This window comes from Curcuma longa, chromosome 7 (genome assembly GCF_044706935.1).
Source record: "Curcuma longa cultivar G26 ecotype Majalengka, Jawa Barat chromosome 7, ITB_CL_G26_1.1, whole genome shotgun sequence".
NCBI classification, from domain to species: Eukaryota; Viridiplantae; Streptophyta; class Magnoliopsida; order Zingiberales; family Zingiberaceae; genus Curcuma; species Curcuma longa.
In genome coordinates this window covers 4,975,286-4,987,894 of record NC_133867.1, presented here as the reverse complement: position 1 = coordinate 4,987,894, position 12,609 = coordinate 4,975,286, and the positions used below count along the sequence as shown (strand labels likewise).

The 12,609-nt window shown below is 33.5% G+C and overlaps 2 protein-coding genes across 2 annotated transcripts in view; one reads left to right on the top strand and one right to left on the bottom strand.

The window, feature by feature from the left end:
* Positions 1-2,309: 2,309 nt before the first annotated feature.
* LOC141832133 (putative galacturonosyltransferase 6) lies at positions 2,310-6,537 on the top strand. Its single transcript, XM_074719619.1, has 9 exons — positions 2,310-2,520; positions 2,620-2,672; positions 2,764-2,805; positions 2,947-3,055; positions 3,184-3,254; positions 3,458-3,696; positions 3,860-4,217; positions 5,105-5,623; positions 6,078-6,537. Exons 1-9 carry the CDS (start codon positions 2,388-2,390, stop codon positions 6,348-6,350), a joined length of 1,797 nt encoding a protein of 598 aa, XP_074575720.1. The 5' UTR covers positions 2,310-2,387; the 3' UTR covers positions 6,351-6,537.
* A 2,715-nt stretch (positions 6,538-9,252) lies between these two features.
* The window catches only part of LOC141832494 (DNA topoisomerase 3-alpha), a 31,852-nt gene continuing 28,495 nt past the window's right edge, over positions 9,253-12,609 (bottom strand). Inside the window, exons 23-25 of the mRNA XM_074719997.1 lie at positions 10,823-10,996; positions 10,299-10,413; positions 9,253-9,487 (exon numbers count right to left, since the gene is read on the bottom strand). Of these exons, the coding sequence (XP_074576098.1) occupies positions 9,253-9,487; positions 10,299-10,413; positions 10,823-10,996 (524 nt within the window). The remainder of the gene's footprint in view (positions 9,488-10,298; positions 10,414-10,822; positions 10,997-12,609) is intronic.

Sequence of the window (12,609 nt, the reverse complement as noted above, 5' to 3'; positions counted from 1 at the left end):
CCCAGCGAGGCGCATCTTCTTGCATGATTGATGCCCCAGGCGCGTACGCCCTACGGCTGCCTGCACCGCTGTCGACGAAGGCCGCGCTGGGCGCTGCTGTCCGTTCGAGCTTTTGGCTGCAGCAGCAGCAGCGTAGGGGCGGGGAGGGGGAGGGAGAGGGAGAGGGAGAGGGATGGGTCTTCTTTTTAGGAAGAAAGGGGATGTAAAAGGGAAAAAAAGTTCATTAATATAATCTGTATTAGTTAAATAGAAATTATAAAAATATTTTCATTTTTAAATTAGATAATAATTTTATTTTTTATAATATTAATATTTATTTTATAAATATAAATTAATTATTTTTTAAATAAAAGAGTTTATCTATTAAATAAATTAATAGATTATATTTATAAATTTAATTTATGTATTTTAAGTGAACTAGTGTTCAGTATGCGAATTTTGGCGCATCGTTTTGAAAAGGTATTACTTTATTAATTTTTTTTATTTTATAAATTTTTTATGAAATATCACAAATGTTATATTATTGTAACATGTAATAATGATTTGAAGCGACGAGTATATTCTCAACTGAAGAATGATTAGTCTACGGATTTATTTTAAAAAATTTATAGTTATCTAACAATGAACAGAAATTTTGATGAAGATGAAAGGAGCGAAAAGATCGTACTTAGCGAGAGAAATTTAAAAAATTTAAATTATATAAATTAAATAGTTAAATTTAGAAAATAATATTTTAAAATAGGATAAATTAAATTGAAATAAATAATATTTAGAATTGCATTCCCTTTTCTAATTATCTCCTAAATTGGAGTGTAATTTTTTTTTCTTTTCATGGATAAAGAAGGTTAAAATTTACTCTTCCCTACTCTTTTGTATATTCTTCCCTCGTTCCTTTTCAAACAAAGTTCAAAGTTTTTTTTTCTTTATTTATACTTCTTTCTTCTTCTCTCACCTCCTCTTAAATAAAGCATTAAATTATATATTATAAGGTTTAACTTATTTACACTATTATTTTTTATTTATACTATTGTTCTGATGTATATATATTTAGGTTTTTTTAGATGAAGGAGTAAATCTCCATGCATGGTAATTAATATTACACTATTATTACCATTTTGAATTAAACTATGTCAAGTGATCGATCTATAATCTTAAAGGAAGTTTAAATTATCGGATGTGATGAGTAATAATTATAGAGATGATCTATCTTTGATTATATGTTAGATATCATTTGTCTTACAACGAGATCATATAAATAGTACCACTATGTTGATAAGAGCCTATTGTCGAAACAACATCTCAGCTATCGAAACAGCATCTCAGCTAAGATCACTCAAATCGAAACAACACCTCAGTCAACAAATATATGTTGCTAAGATGACACGAACCCGGAACTTCAAATAACACATGTCTCCATGCTTACCACTTAGGATAAGACACTTCGACTAAAAACTATATTGGACAACTTTTTATAATGATCGGCCCCACCGCCGAAACGGTCCCATATCAGAAACTCCCTTAAGAGATTTTTTGGAGGCACGATACTACTATGTTGATAAGAACATACTACCGAAACAACATCTTAGCCAACAAATATATGTTGTTAAGATGACTCGAATCGAAACAGTATTTCAGTCAACAAATATATATTGCTAAGAGGACTCGAACCGGAATCTCAAGCAACACACGTCTTCATGTTTACCACTTGCTAAGAGTTTCTCAATATATCTCCTCACAGATAGTCGTGAGATTGATCGTGTGGGATTACTAGGATGACGAATTCTACCTTTTTACGGAAGAAGAGGTAGGTATAAATAGATAAATTAGAAATGAAAGCATACTCTAAAATAATAAAATATTCGAGAATCGACTTATGCTGAACAAAATTATTTCTATAGGAAATTATCTCATGATTGACCTACAAATTGTACCATAAATCCATAACTTACTATTTATTTTATTTTAAATTATATATATTATAAAATATTTATTTTATTTTAAATTATATATATTATAAAATAATTATCAAAATGTCATGCATAAACCCATAATTAAATTTATGCACCAACCACCTACGTTGAACTATGATGCAATGTAAAGTTAAGAAGACCTTATTAGAGAGAAAGACAGTTTAAATCTCACATACGACATATTATATTTAAAAAATTTATAATGTTATATATATATATATATAATATAATTTAAAATAAGAGTTTTTATATATATAATATATATATATATATATATAAATGCAGGAAACGACGATCTTGTTTCGAATCGCTGTATCTTTTTGCCGTTGCCGAGTTTTGCCGGTGGATCCCTAAACCCTAGCTCCGATGGCGATCTCGCCCAATGCTCTGGCTTAATTGGGGCAGCGGTTCTCGTGTATGCTGTCCGCGATGGTGGCGCTCCGCCGGCTGTGGCGTAAGGTCGTCGTCTACGCCTTCCTTGTCGTCTCGTTCATCGCCCCGCTCGTCCTCTTCCTCAGCGTCCCCGCCGCCGAAAACTCCCCCTTCCATGGTCACACTTATCATACGTCACTGCTTCGATTTGTCTAATTCGCACTGGATTCTCGTTTTCATTCTGTGATCTTGGTTGGTAATTATTTATTCGGTACAGAAAAGAAGAACTTTGGCAATAACGGCTCTGGTATCCTGAATGGGTTCTCCCCTGTATGTTAATTCATTTGATGTTCTTCTCATTTCTTTCTTATCTCCAAGTATGCCCTTTTTAATTTTTTTTTAAACATGTATGAAAATGCAGGGGCATACTTCTATTGCCATGCAGCTCAATTCGATGGAGCAGGTATATGGGTTGAACATTATGTCTCATTCTCAGTTGATCAATTGATTAATCAATCTAGCGTGCTGGTTAATTGATAATTCTATTGTTAATTTGAGCTGGTGCCCATACTATTGGTTAGTGACCATTTTTTTTGGGTTTCAGGAAGTTAGTGATGACCTGCAACTGAAAGGAGTTATCTATAAAGATGATAATTTGAAGAATGTTCAGATTAAATACAATCAAAATGTTACAACTTCTGGAGTAACCAACGGTAGTTATTTGCCTTTTTTTTTTGTATTTTATATGTTGCTACATTCCACTGTTGTGTTTAATCCCCTGTCCGATTCATTTGATGAACTTTTTATTTCCTTCCTTTTTTTTTTTTCTTGTGCATGAAAGACTCCAGTTCACGGCATAGTGGAAATGGAGACAATCAACCTAATCATGTACCAAATTCTGCTGGTGGAGAGGTCATTTTACTTGGACTACTTTTACACTTCTGTTTCTGATATCTAGCTGTTGTTGTTGTTTGTTCATTTACTCTTTGATGGTATGGTATTCTATAAAAGAATTTAAGATAAGAAGGTAACCTATACCTGGAAGATCTTAAATACGTGTGCTTTATTATCCTTTTAGCGTTGAATTAGTTTCATGCTTTTTTATATTAAAACAGGATAAGAAGCAGAAATCATCTGACAAAAAAACTGGTGTTTTGACCATACGAAAGCCCCCTTCTAGATCATCAACTGCCAAGATATGGGAAATGGAGGATCAGTTAGTAATGGCAAAGGCATATGTGCACTTTTCTTCTTCAAATAGTAACACTCACTTAGTACGAGAGTTAAAGCTTAGGATTAAAGAGATAGATAGGGTTCTTAGCCATGCCAACAAAGATTCAGATTTATTTACAAGGTACCTTATTTTTCTTGCAAATTGCAAATTAGAGAAAGTTGATTGTGTGCAATCATATCTTTTAAATCACTATTATGGCCAAACAACTTTTGTATATGCCCAATGGGTGTTCTCATGCATAGAATTGCCCATTATTTTTTGACTGAGAAAAGAGCTTGTTCAGTGACTTGCAGAAAATGAAAAACATGGAAGCAACTTTGTCAAAAGCCAGAAAAGCTTATCCAGAGTGCTCCACAATGGCATCAAAATTACGTGCCCAATTATTCAATGCTAAAGAACAACTCAGGGCTCAACAGAACCAAGCTTCATATCTTGTTCGTCTTACTGGTAGGACCTTCCCTAGGGGTTTTCACTGCCTATCTATGCGTCTGACTACTGAATATTTCGAATTGCACCCCAATTTGCGAAAATTGCCCAACAGTCATAATTTTGATAAGCCAGATCTTTATCATTATGCTATTTTCTCTGACAACGTGCTGGCATGTTCAGTGGTTGTGAAGTCAACAGTAAATTCATCACTGGTAAGAATGACTTATGTTGTTTATGCTTATCACTTTCATATTTTCTGACATACATTCTTGAGAAACTGAGAGTATTACTTGCACTACTCCGGCTATTCTATTCTGGTAGCGTGAACTAGAAATTTATTTGAAGAAATTTTGATGCCATTGTCTATGGCCTTTATCTTTGTGATATGTTGTTGCTATTGATATTGTAAAAAAAGAATAATAAGTTGTCCTAACTATTTGGGGCCAATTAGATTGATCTTATCTATACATAGCCATATTGTTTGAAATACCCAGGCCACTTAGGTGTTAGTGGTTACAATTTGTACTATGAAGCTGTTAATGTTGATGCATATGCTGGATTTAGCTGTTGCAATCTTGTTTTTAGCATGCCTATGTTTCACTTGTTTGTATAAATTGTATGATAACCACTGCTTTCCTTCTACTGTCCGAGTAGACACAAATGTTTCCTATTTACCCTCCATCATTTTGTTAATTGTGCCTTATATTTCACAGAATAATCAATGAAAAATCCACAAAAAGAACATGTGGTAGCTGTGTATTGGAACAACTGATTTCAGAATCAGTTATTTCTTCTCCTTTTTCCTCTTAGTTCCATCCAAGACAACATAGGTTTTCATATTCTCCTATCAATGCAGGTCATGATAACGATTTTTTCTAATTGGAAAATGGATGGATTCTCTGTCAACTAGTCATGTTGGTGATTCTTATGTTTGGTAGGAATGTAGAATGCCTTTACATATCTTGTATAAGAGGCCAAACAATACTTAATTGGCTGTGATTTATCCAATGAAGATGAAGGATTTATATGTCAAGTAGACTAGTTGTTTATGTCTTTCAAATGCTTTTCTTCAGGGTTTTTACTTCTAGTTCTTTTGCAGGAGCCCGAGAAAATTGTCTTTCATGTAGTAACTGATTCCTTCAATTTTCCAGCAATGCTAATGTGGTTTTTGTTGAATCCACCTGGAAAAGCAACTATTCAGATACAGAGTTTGGATGATTTTGTATTCTTACCTACTGGCTTTAATTCAATGTTCATGCAGTCAGCTAAAGCTGATCCAAGATATACTTCTCCACTCAATCACCTTCGATTTTACTTACCAGAGGTCTTCCCCTCCCTTAATAAGATTTTGCTTTTGGACCACGATGTGGTGGTGCAGAGAGATTTACCAGAACTGTGGAATTTAGATATGAAAGGTAATGTAAATGGAGCAGTGGAAATGTGCAAGGACAATGTGTCATCACACAAATTGGAAATGCTTGTGAATGTTTCAGATCCAGCATTCGCTAATAGTTTTGATGGCAAGGCATGTTTATGGGCATTTGGTATGAATATATTTGACCTGCAGGAGTGGAGAAGACGAGGTCTGACGGCAACTTATCATAAATTGAATGAAATTGTAAGTAATTCTGTGTGTCTTCTTCCTTTCTTTGAATCATTTGAGTTCCTTTGATTTTGCTGTTAGCATGTATAACTATAGTTGCCATCCAAACCTGCCTATTCAGTTTGATGGAGCTTTTTGATTTATTTTCATATGTTACTTCAGAGGCTTCTGTAGTTGAAATTATTGAATAAAATGTTTATTTTGCTAACTGTGTGAGGTATTTAGTTGCTTGAAGTCGGGGTGTAGGTAAATTGCGCTGTAATTTCAGTCAATTTGTTGTTCTTACAGACGCTAGAACTTCTGGTGAGCTTATGCTGAATCACTCTATTTTTTGAAATGAATCACTATCATATTTTAGTAGTTCAATTGTGTACATGGTTGGGAACCTCAACTATGATGACTTTTCAGTTGTGATCACAGAAATCTGAGATTTGTCTCTCGTTTGGTCCTAATCATGTTTCCGCTGCAGGGGAGTAGGCATCTGTGGAAGGCCGGAAGTCTTCCGTTGGGTCAGTTGCTTTTCTACAACCACACTGTGACCTTGGACAAACGGTGGCATGTTTTTGGGCTCGGTTCTGATTTGAGAGTCGGAGTGACAGAGATTGAGAAGGCAGCAGTGATCCATTACGATGGAAACATGAAACCATGGCTAGATACTGCAATTACAAAATATAAAGGTTACTGGACCAGATTCCTTGACTATAGCAATCCTTACCTCCGACAATGCAACATCCATGGATAATTTAACCGCAGGCTAGCACTCTTCTCTTTGCCTAATGATCCGTATTCTTTGGTTCTTGACGATATCATAGACCTGTGTCTTGTTTTTCCAACTATTTCCCCCCACTAACCCTTGATGTAAATCCAACATTTTTTTCTAGTTTCTAACACAGCCATTGATTTGGCAACAACTATCTTTTTGTTGCTGAAGAATAAACTATCTAGGAGCCGGAAAATTATGTTATTTTACTGAATACTGGTGCTAATAATCTATGCTTAACTAGCTCAATGGGACAAGTCTGCTAATTGTAGTGTACTGCTGATCTGTAGTACTGGAATCTCTATGTATCAGTATCATCTGAAATTCAGAGCTTGCATCGTCAAAGCATCAGGTTCTTCGGCATTCTTCAACCTTTAGTAAATCCAAGGCTTCTGGCTCGAAATGATAGTCATTGTAGATCCAGCAGCAGCTCCATGAAACAGTCCGCGAATAGGAGCATTGCAGCATCAACCAGAGTGATTAGAGCAGAGCAAAGTGAGGTGATAAGTTTTCAGTCCTCAAAATACTCCTTTTTTGCTTCAATTCTTGTCGGATTCAACTCTAGTTATTTTCTCTCTCTTTTCTTTTCTTGTTATTTCCTCTAGATTTATTATGAAATATTTCCTTTTAATATCTTATTGAATATGCATTTTTTTTGTTATGTTACTGAACTTGCAAAATCATGTAACTATTGTAGTAAAAGGTGGAATTCGTCACATGGTCGGCCTCACATAGTCGATATCATGATCATATGTGAGAAGGTAAATTAAAAATTATAATTAGTCATTGTAGGGAGATATTTTTTTAATTTTGTTGAGATTCGATCCTTGTCCGTTGTAACAATATCTACTTAACGAAGCTCAACTCTATTTCGAAGGTATAACCATTGAAACATACTAAAATTGCAATTCATCATTATATATCAGATATAATTTTATTTGTCTCACAAATTCTGCCAGTTGCAGTTTGGTTTTAGATCAATTGGAGCAATTATCAAATACTTATTGAAGTGATGATTTACTCTGATAAAAGGATAGACAAAACTCTAGGTGAATTCTAGTGGAGTTTATGTATAGCTAATCAATTACCTCTGTTTTTATAGGAAGATGTGAATATAATTATAGAAAATTTGAAGTGTGAAATATTTGATTTTTATATGAAACTATATATTTTTTTACATAAATTAAAAAAAAATACTTGAAGTTAATATTAATAAGAAAAAATAGATTAATTTTAAAATATTATTCAATTTTGTTATTATTCCTTAAATAACAAAAGGTAAGAGAGAGTGCGAGGAAGGAGGAGGACGTCATGAGTTGGATGATCTTCGATCTCTTATGAGTATTATCTCAATTAGTTGGTGTTTAATATTGTATTTTTTTTATTTTGAAAATTTCATTTGTTTCCTTCGGGTTTAGCCAATTTTGAAATTCAAACATAATTTTAAATTTATCAAGAATACCCCTAGAGTATTAAAACTCATGGTTTTATCTCGACTATAGGAAAAGAACTAAACTAAGGAGGGCCTTCATAAAACCTCTCATCATACAATGATCTAGGTTTTTTAATCTCGTCAATAAATTTACAAATGATTAAGGTTAAATTGGTTGTTGAACTTACTCACGTGAAGCACCCCTTAAGTTAGTTTCATTCTAAATACCAAAAAGACCCTACACGTGAAATGCTATCCTATACATGCATCCGTGAGACATGAACAGCTACTGATATTGACAAATTGACTCAATATTTTTTTTAAATCCTTTTTTTTGGATTTAAGATTAGAAATGAGATTTTATCCAAATTTTATTTTCAATTCTCACATAAAAAAATAAAAATTTAAAAATATATATATAATTTCAATATTTTGCATGCTCTATCCTGTCCGAATCATTTGCGATAAAAAATTTTAGACGCCCGAAAGTGTTCCGAACACCCAAAACAATAACAGTACTATTTAATATATATTTTTTTAATTTTTTACATTTACGATTAAATTATTTAATTTTTTTATGATTTAAAAATTAAATTATAATATTAAAAAAATAAAAAAATTAATTATTTATGTGGTATGTCAAATTGTTATTCTATACTTATTTGATACACTCCATAAATACTTCCGAAATCTTCTATCGCGCACTGCATGCACAAAATCAAACGGACAGAATATTAGAACACACACTCACTCACTCTCTCATATATATATATATATATATATCCTTTTTTATTTTTTTGTTAAGTAACTTTGCGTTAAAATATTTTTCTTAAAAAAACCCAGAAAAATTAATTATTTTATGCTGCCAAATTGTATATTTTTTAAGAATAATTTCTTACTCATTTCCTTCCTCGATCTGGTGATCCACAAGGTCCCCTCTGCCGCCCTCATTTGCACTGGCCTTGGACACGTCCCTGTTAGATATCCTCATTCTGTTTGCAACAGCCACAATCCTTCCTTATCGCCTCCTCGCCAGCCAGCTTCCCGTGGCTAACAGCCTCCTCCTACCAGGTCGTCGCCGGCTTCATTGCGATACTCATTTGCTAATGTGTGTATGCATGTGATGTTCAGCTACATTTGTATCACTGCTTGCTTCCCTGGCTGTTTATCGTCCTCATCCTGCTTATCTGCAACATGTACTGCACTATAGTGGACTAAACTGAATGGAACCGAATAATATATAAATATTAATATTTGAATTTGAATTTAAAAAATATATATGATATTCGAATACAATTCTACAGTATTGATTAATTGATTGAGTACATTTCAGAAGGATCTGAGCGCTCACTTGATACTCAAAAACTGATATGAAGAACATTTTCAGATAACTAATGAACGATAAATACATACAATAATAACAGCAAGAGGTGGAACTTTCAAAAGAATTATTTACCTGCCACGGTTGGGGCAGGCATTTGCAAAATGGGAGGGGTCACCGCATACAAAGCAGCTACCCGATATTGGTTCTCCAGTTGCTGATACAAATGTGCAGCCGCCGGTGCGACCGCCTCTCTGACCCCGGCGGACATTACCACCTCTCCTTGAGGTGGAAGACGACCGGCTGCCGTTCCCATGGGATCCACCACGTCCATGAGTGCCACCATTTTCCAAACTGTCTGCCCATCTGCATCACAAAATAAAGATAGATACATTATGATAAATCTCATTCAATTCTGCATTATTTTAGATCTGCTTAGATTCAATTCTAACACTCGCTAGATTAAATTCTGAAAAATTTCTTTTCATCATTGTTTTTTCAAATATCAATTACTTAAACCCCAAAACCTAAACCTTGAAACTTAAAAACATTAAAACCTCAAATCCTCAAACCCTAGATCCTAAACCCAAAAAACCAAATTCCAACCCATAAACCCCAAATCTAAAACTCTAAATCCTAAAACCTACAACCCTAAGCCCTAACACTTATGTATGGCATGGTCATACTTTATTTGGACAATCTTATATCCCCACTTGACATAGTCGAGTTGTTTGTGGTGGGGTGAAAAATACAGAAAGGGGAACAATTTACAGAACGACTTGCATCTAATTGAATTTTAGCTTTCATTTATAGTGTTTGGTAAATTGTTGTATGATTTGGTCATTTGAGAATGCCATGTTTGCCCTTGGTAATTAATTAAAGGGATAATGTGTTCCCAATTATAATGTAGCATATTCTTTGATTTGGTTATTTGCTTCCTAGTTTTCATTAGAATGGAGATTATAAAAGGTAGGCCAGAGTCCATATGATTTAGATCTTTTGATAAAAAATTTTCACTTTGTTTTCTCCATCTAAGAGTTTTCTTCTTAGTGAGGTTGGTTCATTTTGTCTGCACAACAAAGAACATTTGATTGATACAAAAATTACTCATCTGGATACGAAGGGAAATTATTAGACATGGGAACAAACAACAATAAAAGGAGATAGATATACATACACAAAAAAGTTGCATTCTTGTGATTGGCATGTATAGAACTGTCTTCCCCGATTGCTTTCTGTATTAGCAGTTCGCAATGCACATGCTGCTCCACAAGAGTCACAGGTAACTTGACCTGGATAATACATTCCGTCATAAATGTTACTAAGCAAGAATAAAATAATAAAAATTTGGTATCTGAATAAACTCTAAGCATCACAAAGAGAAGCTGATTTCCTGTCAACTATTTGGCCACAATCAAGTCTGTTTGAATTTATGATTCCATGTTTTTTGTTTTTGGCTACTTTGTTACTTGTGGTGTATTACAAGGAACCTAAAAGCTAGGGAGCTGTGCAATGATTAGATTCAGTTTATTTAAGTGCAATGGAAATCCAATAATAAGAAATGAAAAAAAGGCCAAAGTAAATCTACGCATTCAAATTTGTCAAGGTACTGTCAGATGATTGGGTATTTGAGTTGCTAAACATTATTTTGAACTAAAACCTTTTGCCAATGTTGATGCAAACTCAATGACAGTTAATCACCTGAAGCAGTTCTTGTATTCTGGGATCGGGTAGATCGAGCAGAATGTTGGCGGGAAACTTGAGAGGGGCAATCATTTATAGAATGCCCTGATTGTTGACAATGCCTGCAGAAGTCCTGCGTTGTATTGCTTCGATGTGAAGTATACGGAGGATGTGAGTCTTGCTGACCTCTTGCTGTTAGAAACAGGAAAACCAAAATCAAAGTCTGGTTCTAATCAAATTCACCCAAAAAAAAAAAATTAAACTCAAATACTAGACGTCTCAAATTACTAAATAGGTTATCAAACACTGGTTCTTCAAGTTATTTTTTTTTAAGCTAGGAAATCATGCTCAAGTTAAATAGACTACCATGCGTTGAAAAGGAGTCTTATGTAAATAATAAGCAATGATATTGTGAAACAAGCGCAGGATATCTATTTAAATTTACATTGAACTATTTTGATAACACTGCAACACTAGTCTGTAAATCTCTAAGACTTCAGTATTACCAAGCAAGAATTATTATACAATCTTGGTATTGGTGGTTCAAGTGTAAGAATATTATTATGGAATGAAATCCAAATAAGATCATGTCAACTGTACTTTCTAATCGTCCTATGCCAAGATTGTAAATCACATTTGGATCTTATTTGGATCACATTTTGCCCACGTTTTGTAATTATGGAATGAAATTAAGATTCAAATAAGATCCAAATAAGATCATAACACTGCTATGCAGAATTTTATTATGGAATGAAATTAAGATCCAAATGACAAAAGTAAATCACATTTTGCCAACCAAATCATTTGCCTACGTTTCTTTTACCAAAAATTTCAAGATTCAACAAACAACAACCACAAGCAAGTCTTTATCCCACTAAGTGGGATCACCTATATGGATTCTCCTATACCTTTGAGCTCGATCCCTTATTATATCCTTGTCTATATTCAAATAAATTTTATCATATTTTATCGTTGTTAACCAAGTCTTCTTTAGTCTTCTTCTTTATCAATTAATGTGTGTATTTATCATGCTTTCACATATCGTCTAATTGGGACATTTATTGGTTACCTAAGTATATATCCATACTATTTTAAACATATTTCTTGGAGTTTTCCCTCAATTAGTGCAATCTCAACTTTTTCTCTAACATTCTCGTTTCTTCTCATGTCCATCCTCATATATGTACATATTCACTTTAACATCCTCATCTCTGTAACTTTCATATTTTGCTCGTGTTCAATTCATAGCCTAACATTCAACTCCATATAACATAGCAAATCTAATCGTCATTTTGTAAAACTTTTCTTTAAGCTTTATGGGTACTTTACGATTACAAAGAACACCTGACACTCTCCTCCATTTCAACTATTATATTTGTATCCTATGTAAAACATCTCTATCATCCCCTTCATCTTTTTGCAAAAACAACCTAGATACTCAAAACTCTTGTAACTTATCATCTCTTATCTTAATAATTATCTTGCTATGTTTGCTACTAGTAAACTTAAATTTCATATATTTTATCTTTACTCTACTAAACCTAAAACCTTATACTTCTAGTATTTCCTATTAAGATTTGAGCTTAACATTTACTCCTTCATGTGCTTCATCAATCAAAACAATATAATCTACAAACAACATGCATGAAAATACTAATGTTGTAGAATAATATCATACCTCATTAAAGATAACCAATACATGTAGCAATAAAGCATACAAAATAATTCAACTGATATTATGTATAAGGAAAAAAGAAGAAAAAAATCAGAATGAAAAATCACGAAGAACAAGAATTATACTACTG

Bases quoted from the DNA above. Each gene is read 5' to 3' on its own strand.
- LOC141832133 (XM_074719619.1), top strand. From the start codon at position 2,388: ATGCTGTCCGCGATGGTGGCGCTCCGCCGGCTGTGGCGTAAGGTCGTC. The intron at 3,697-3,859 runs GTACCTTATTTT...GAGCTTGTTCAG, and splicing joins GATTCAGATTTATTTACAAG to TGACTTGCAGAAAATGAAAA. The intron at 4,218-5,104 runs GTAAGAATGACT...GTTCTTTTGCAG, and splicing joins CAACAGTAAATTCATCACTG to GAGCCCGAGAAAATTGTCTT.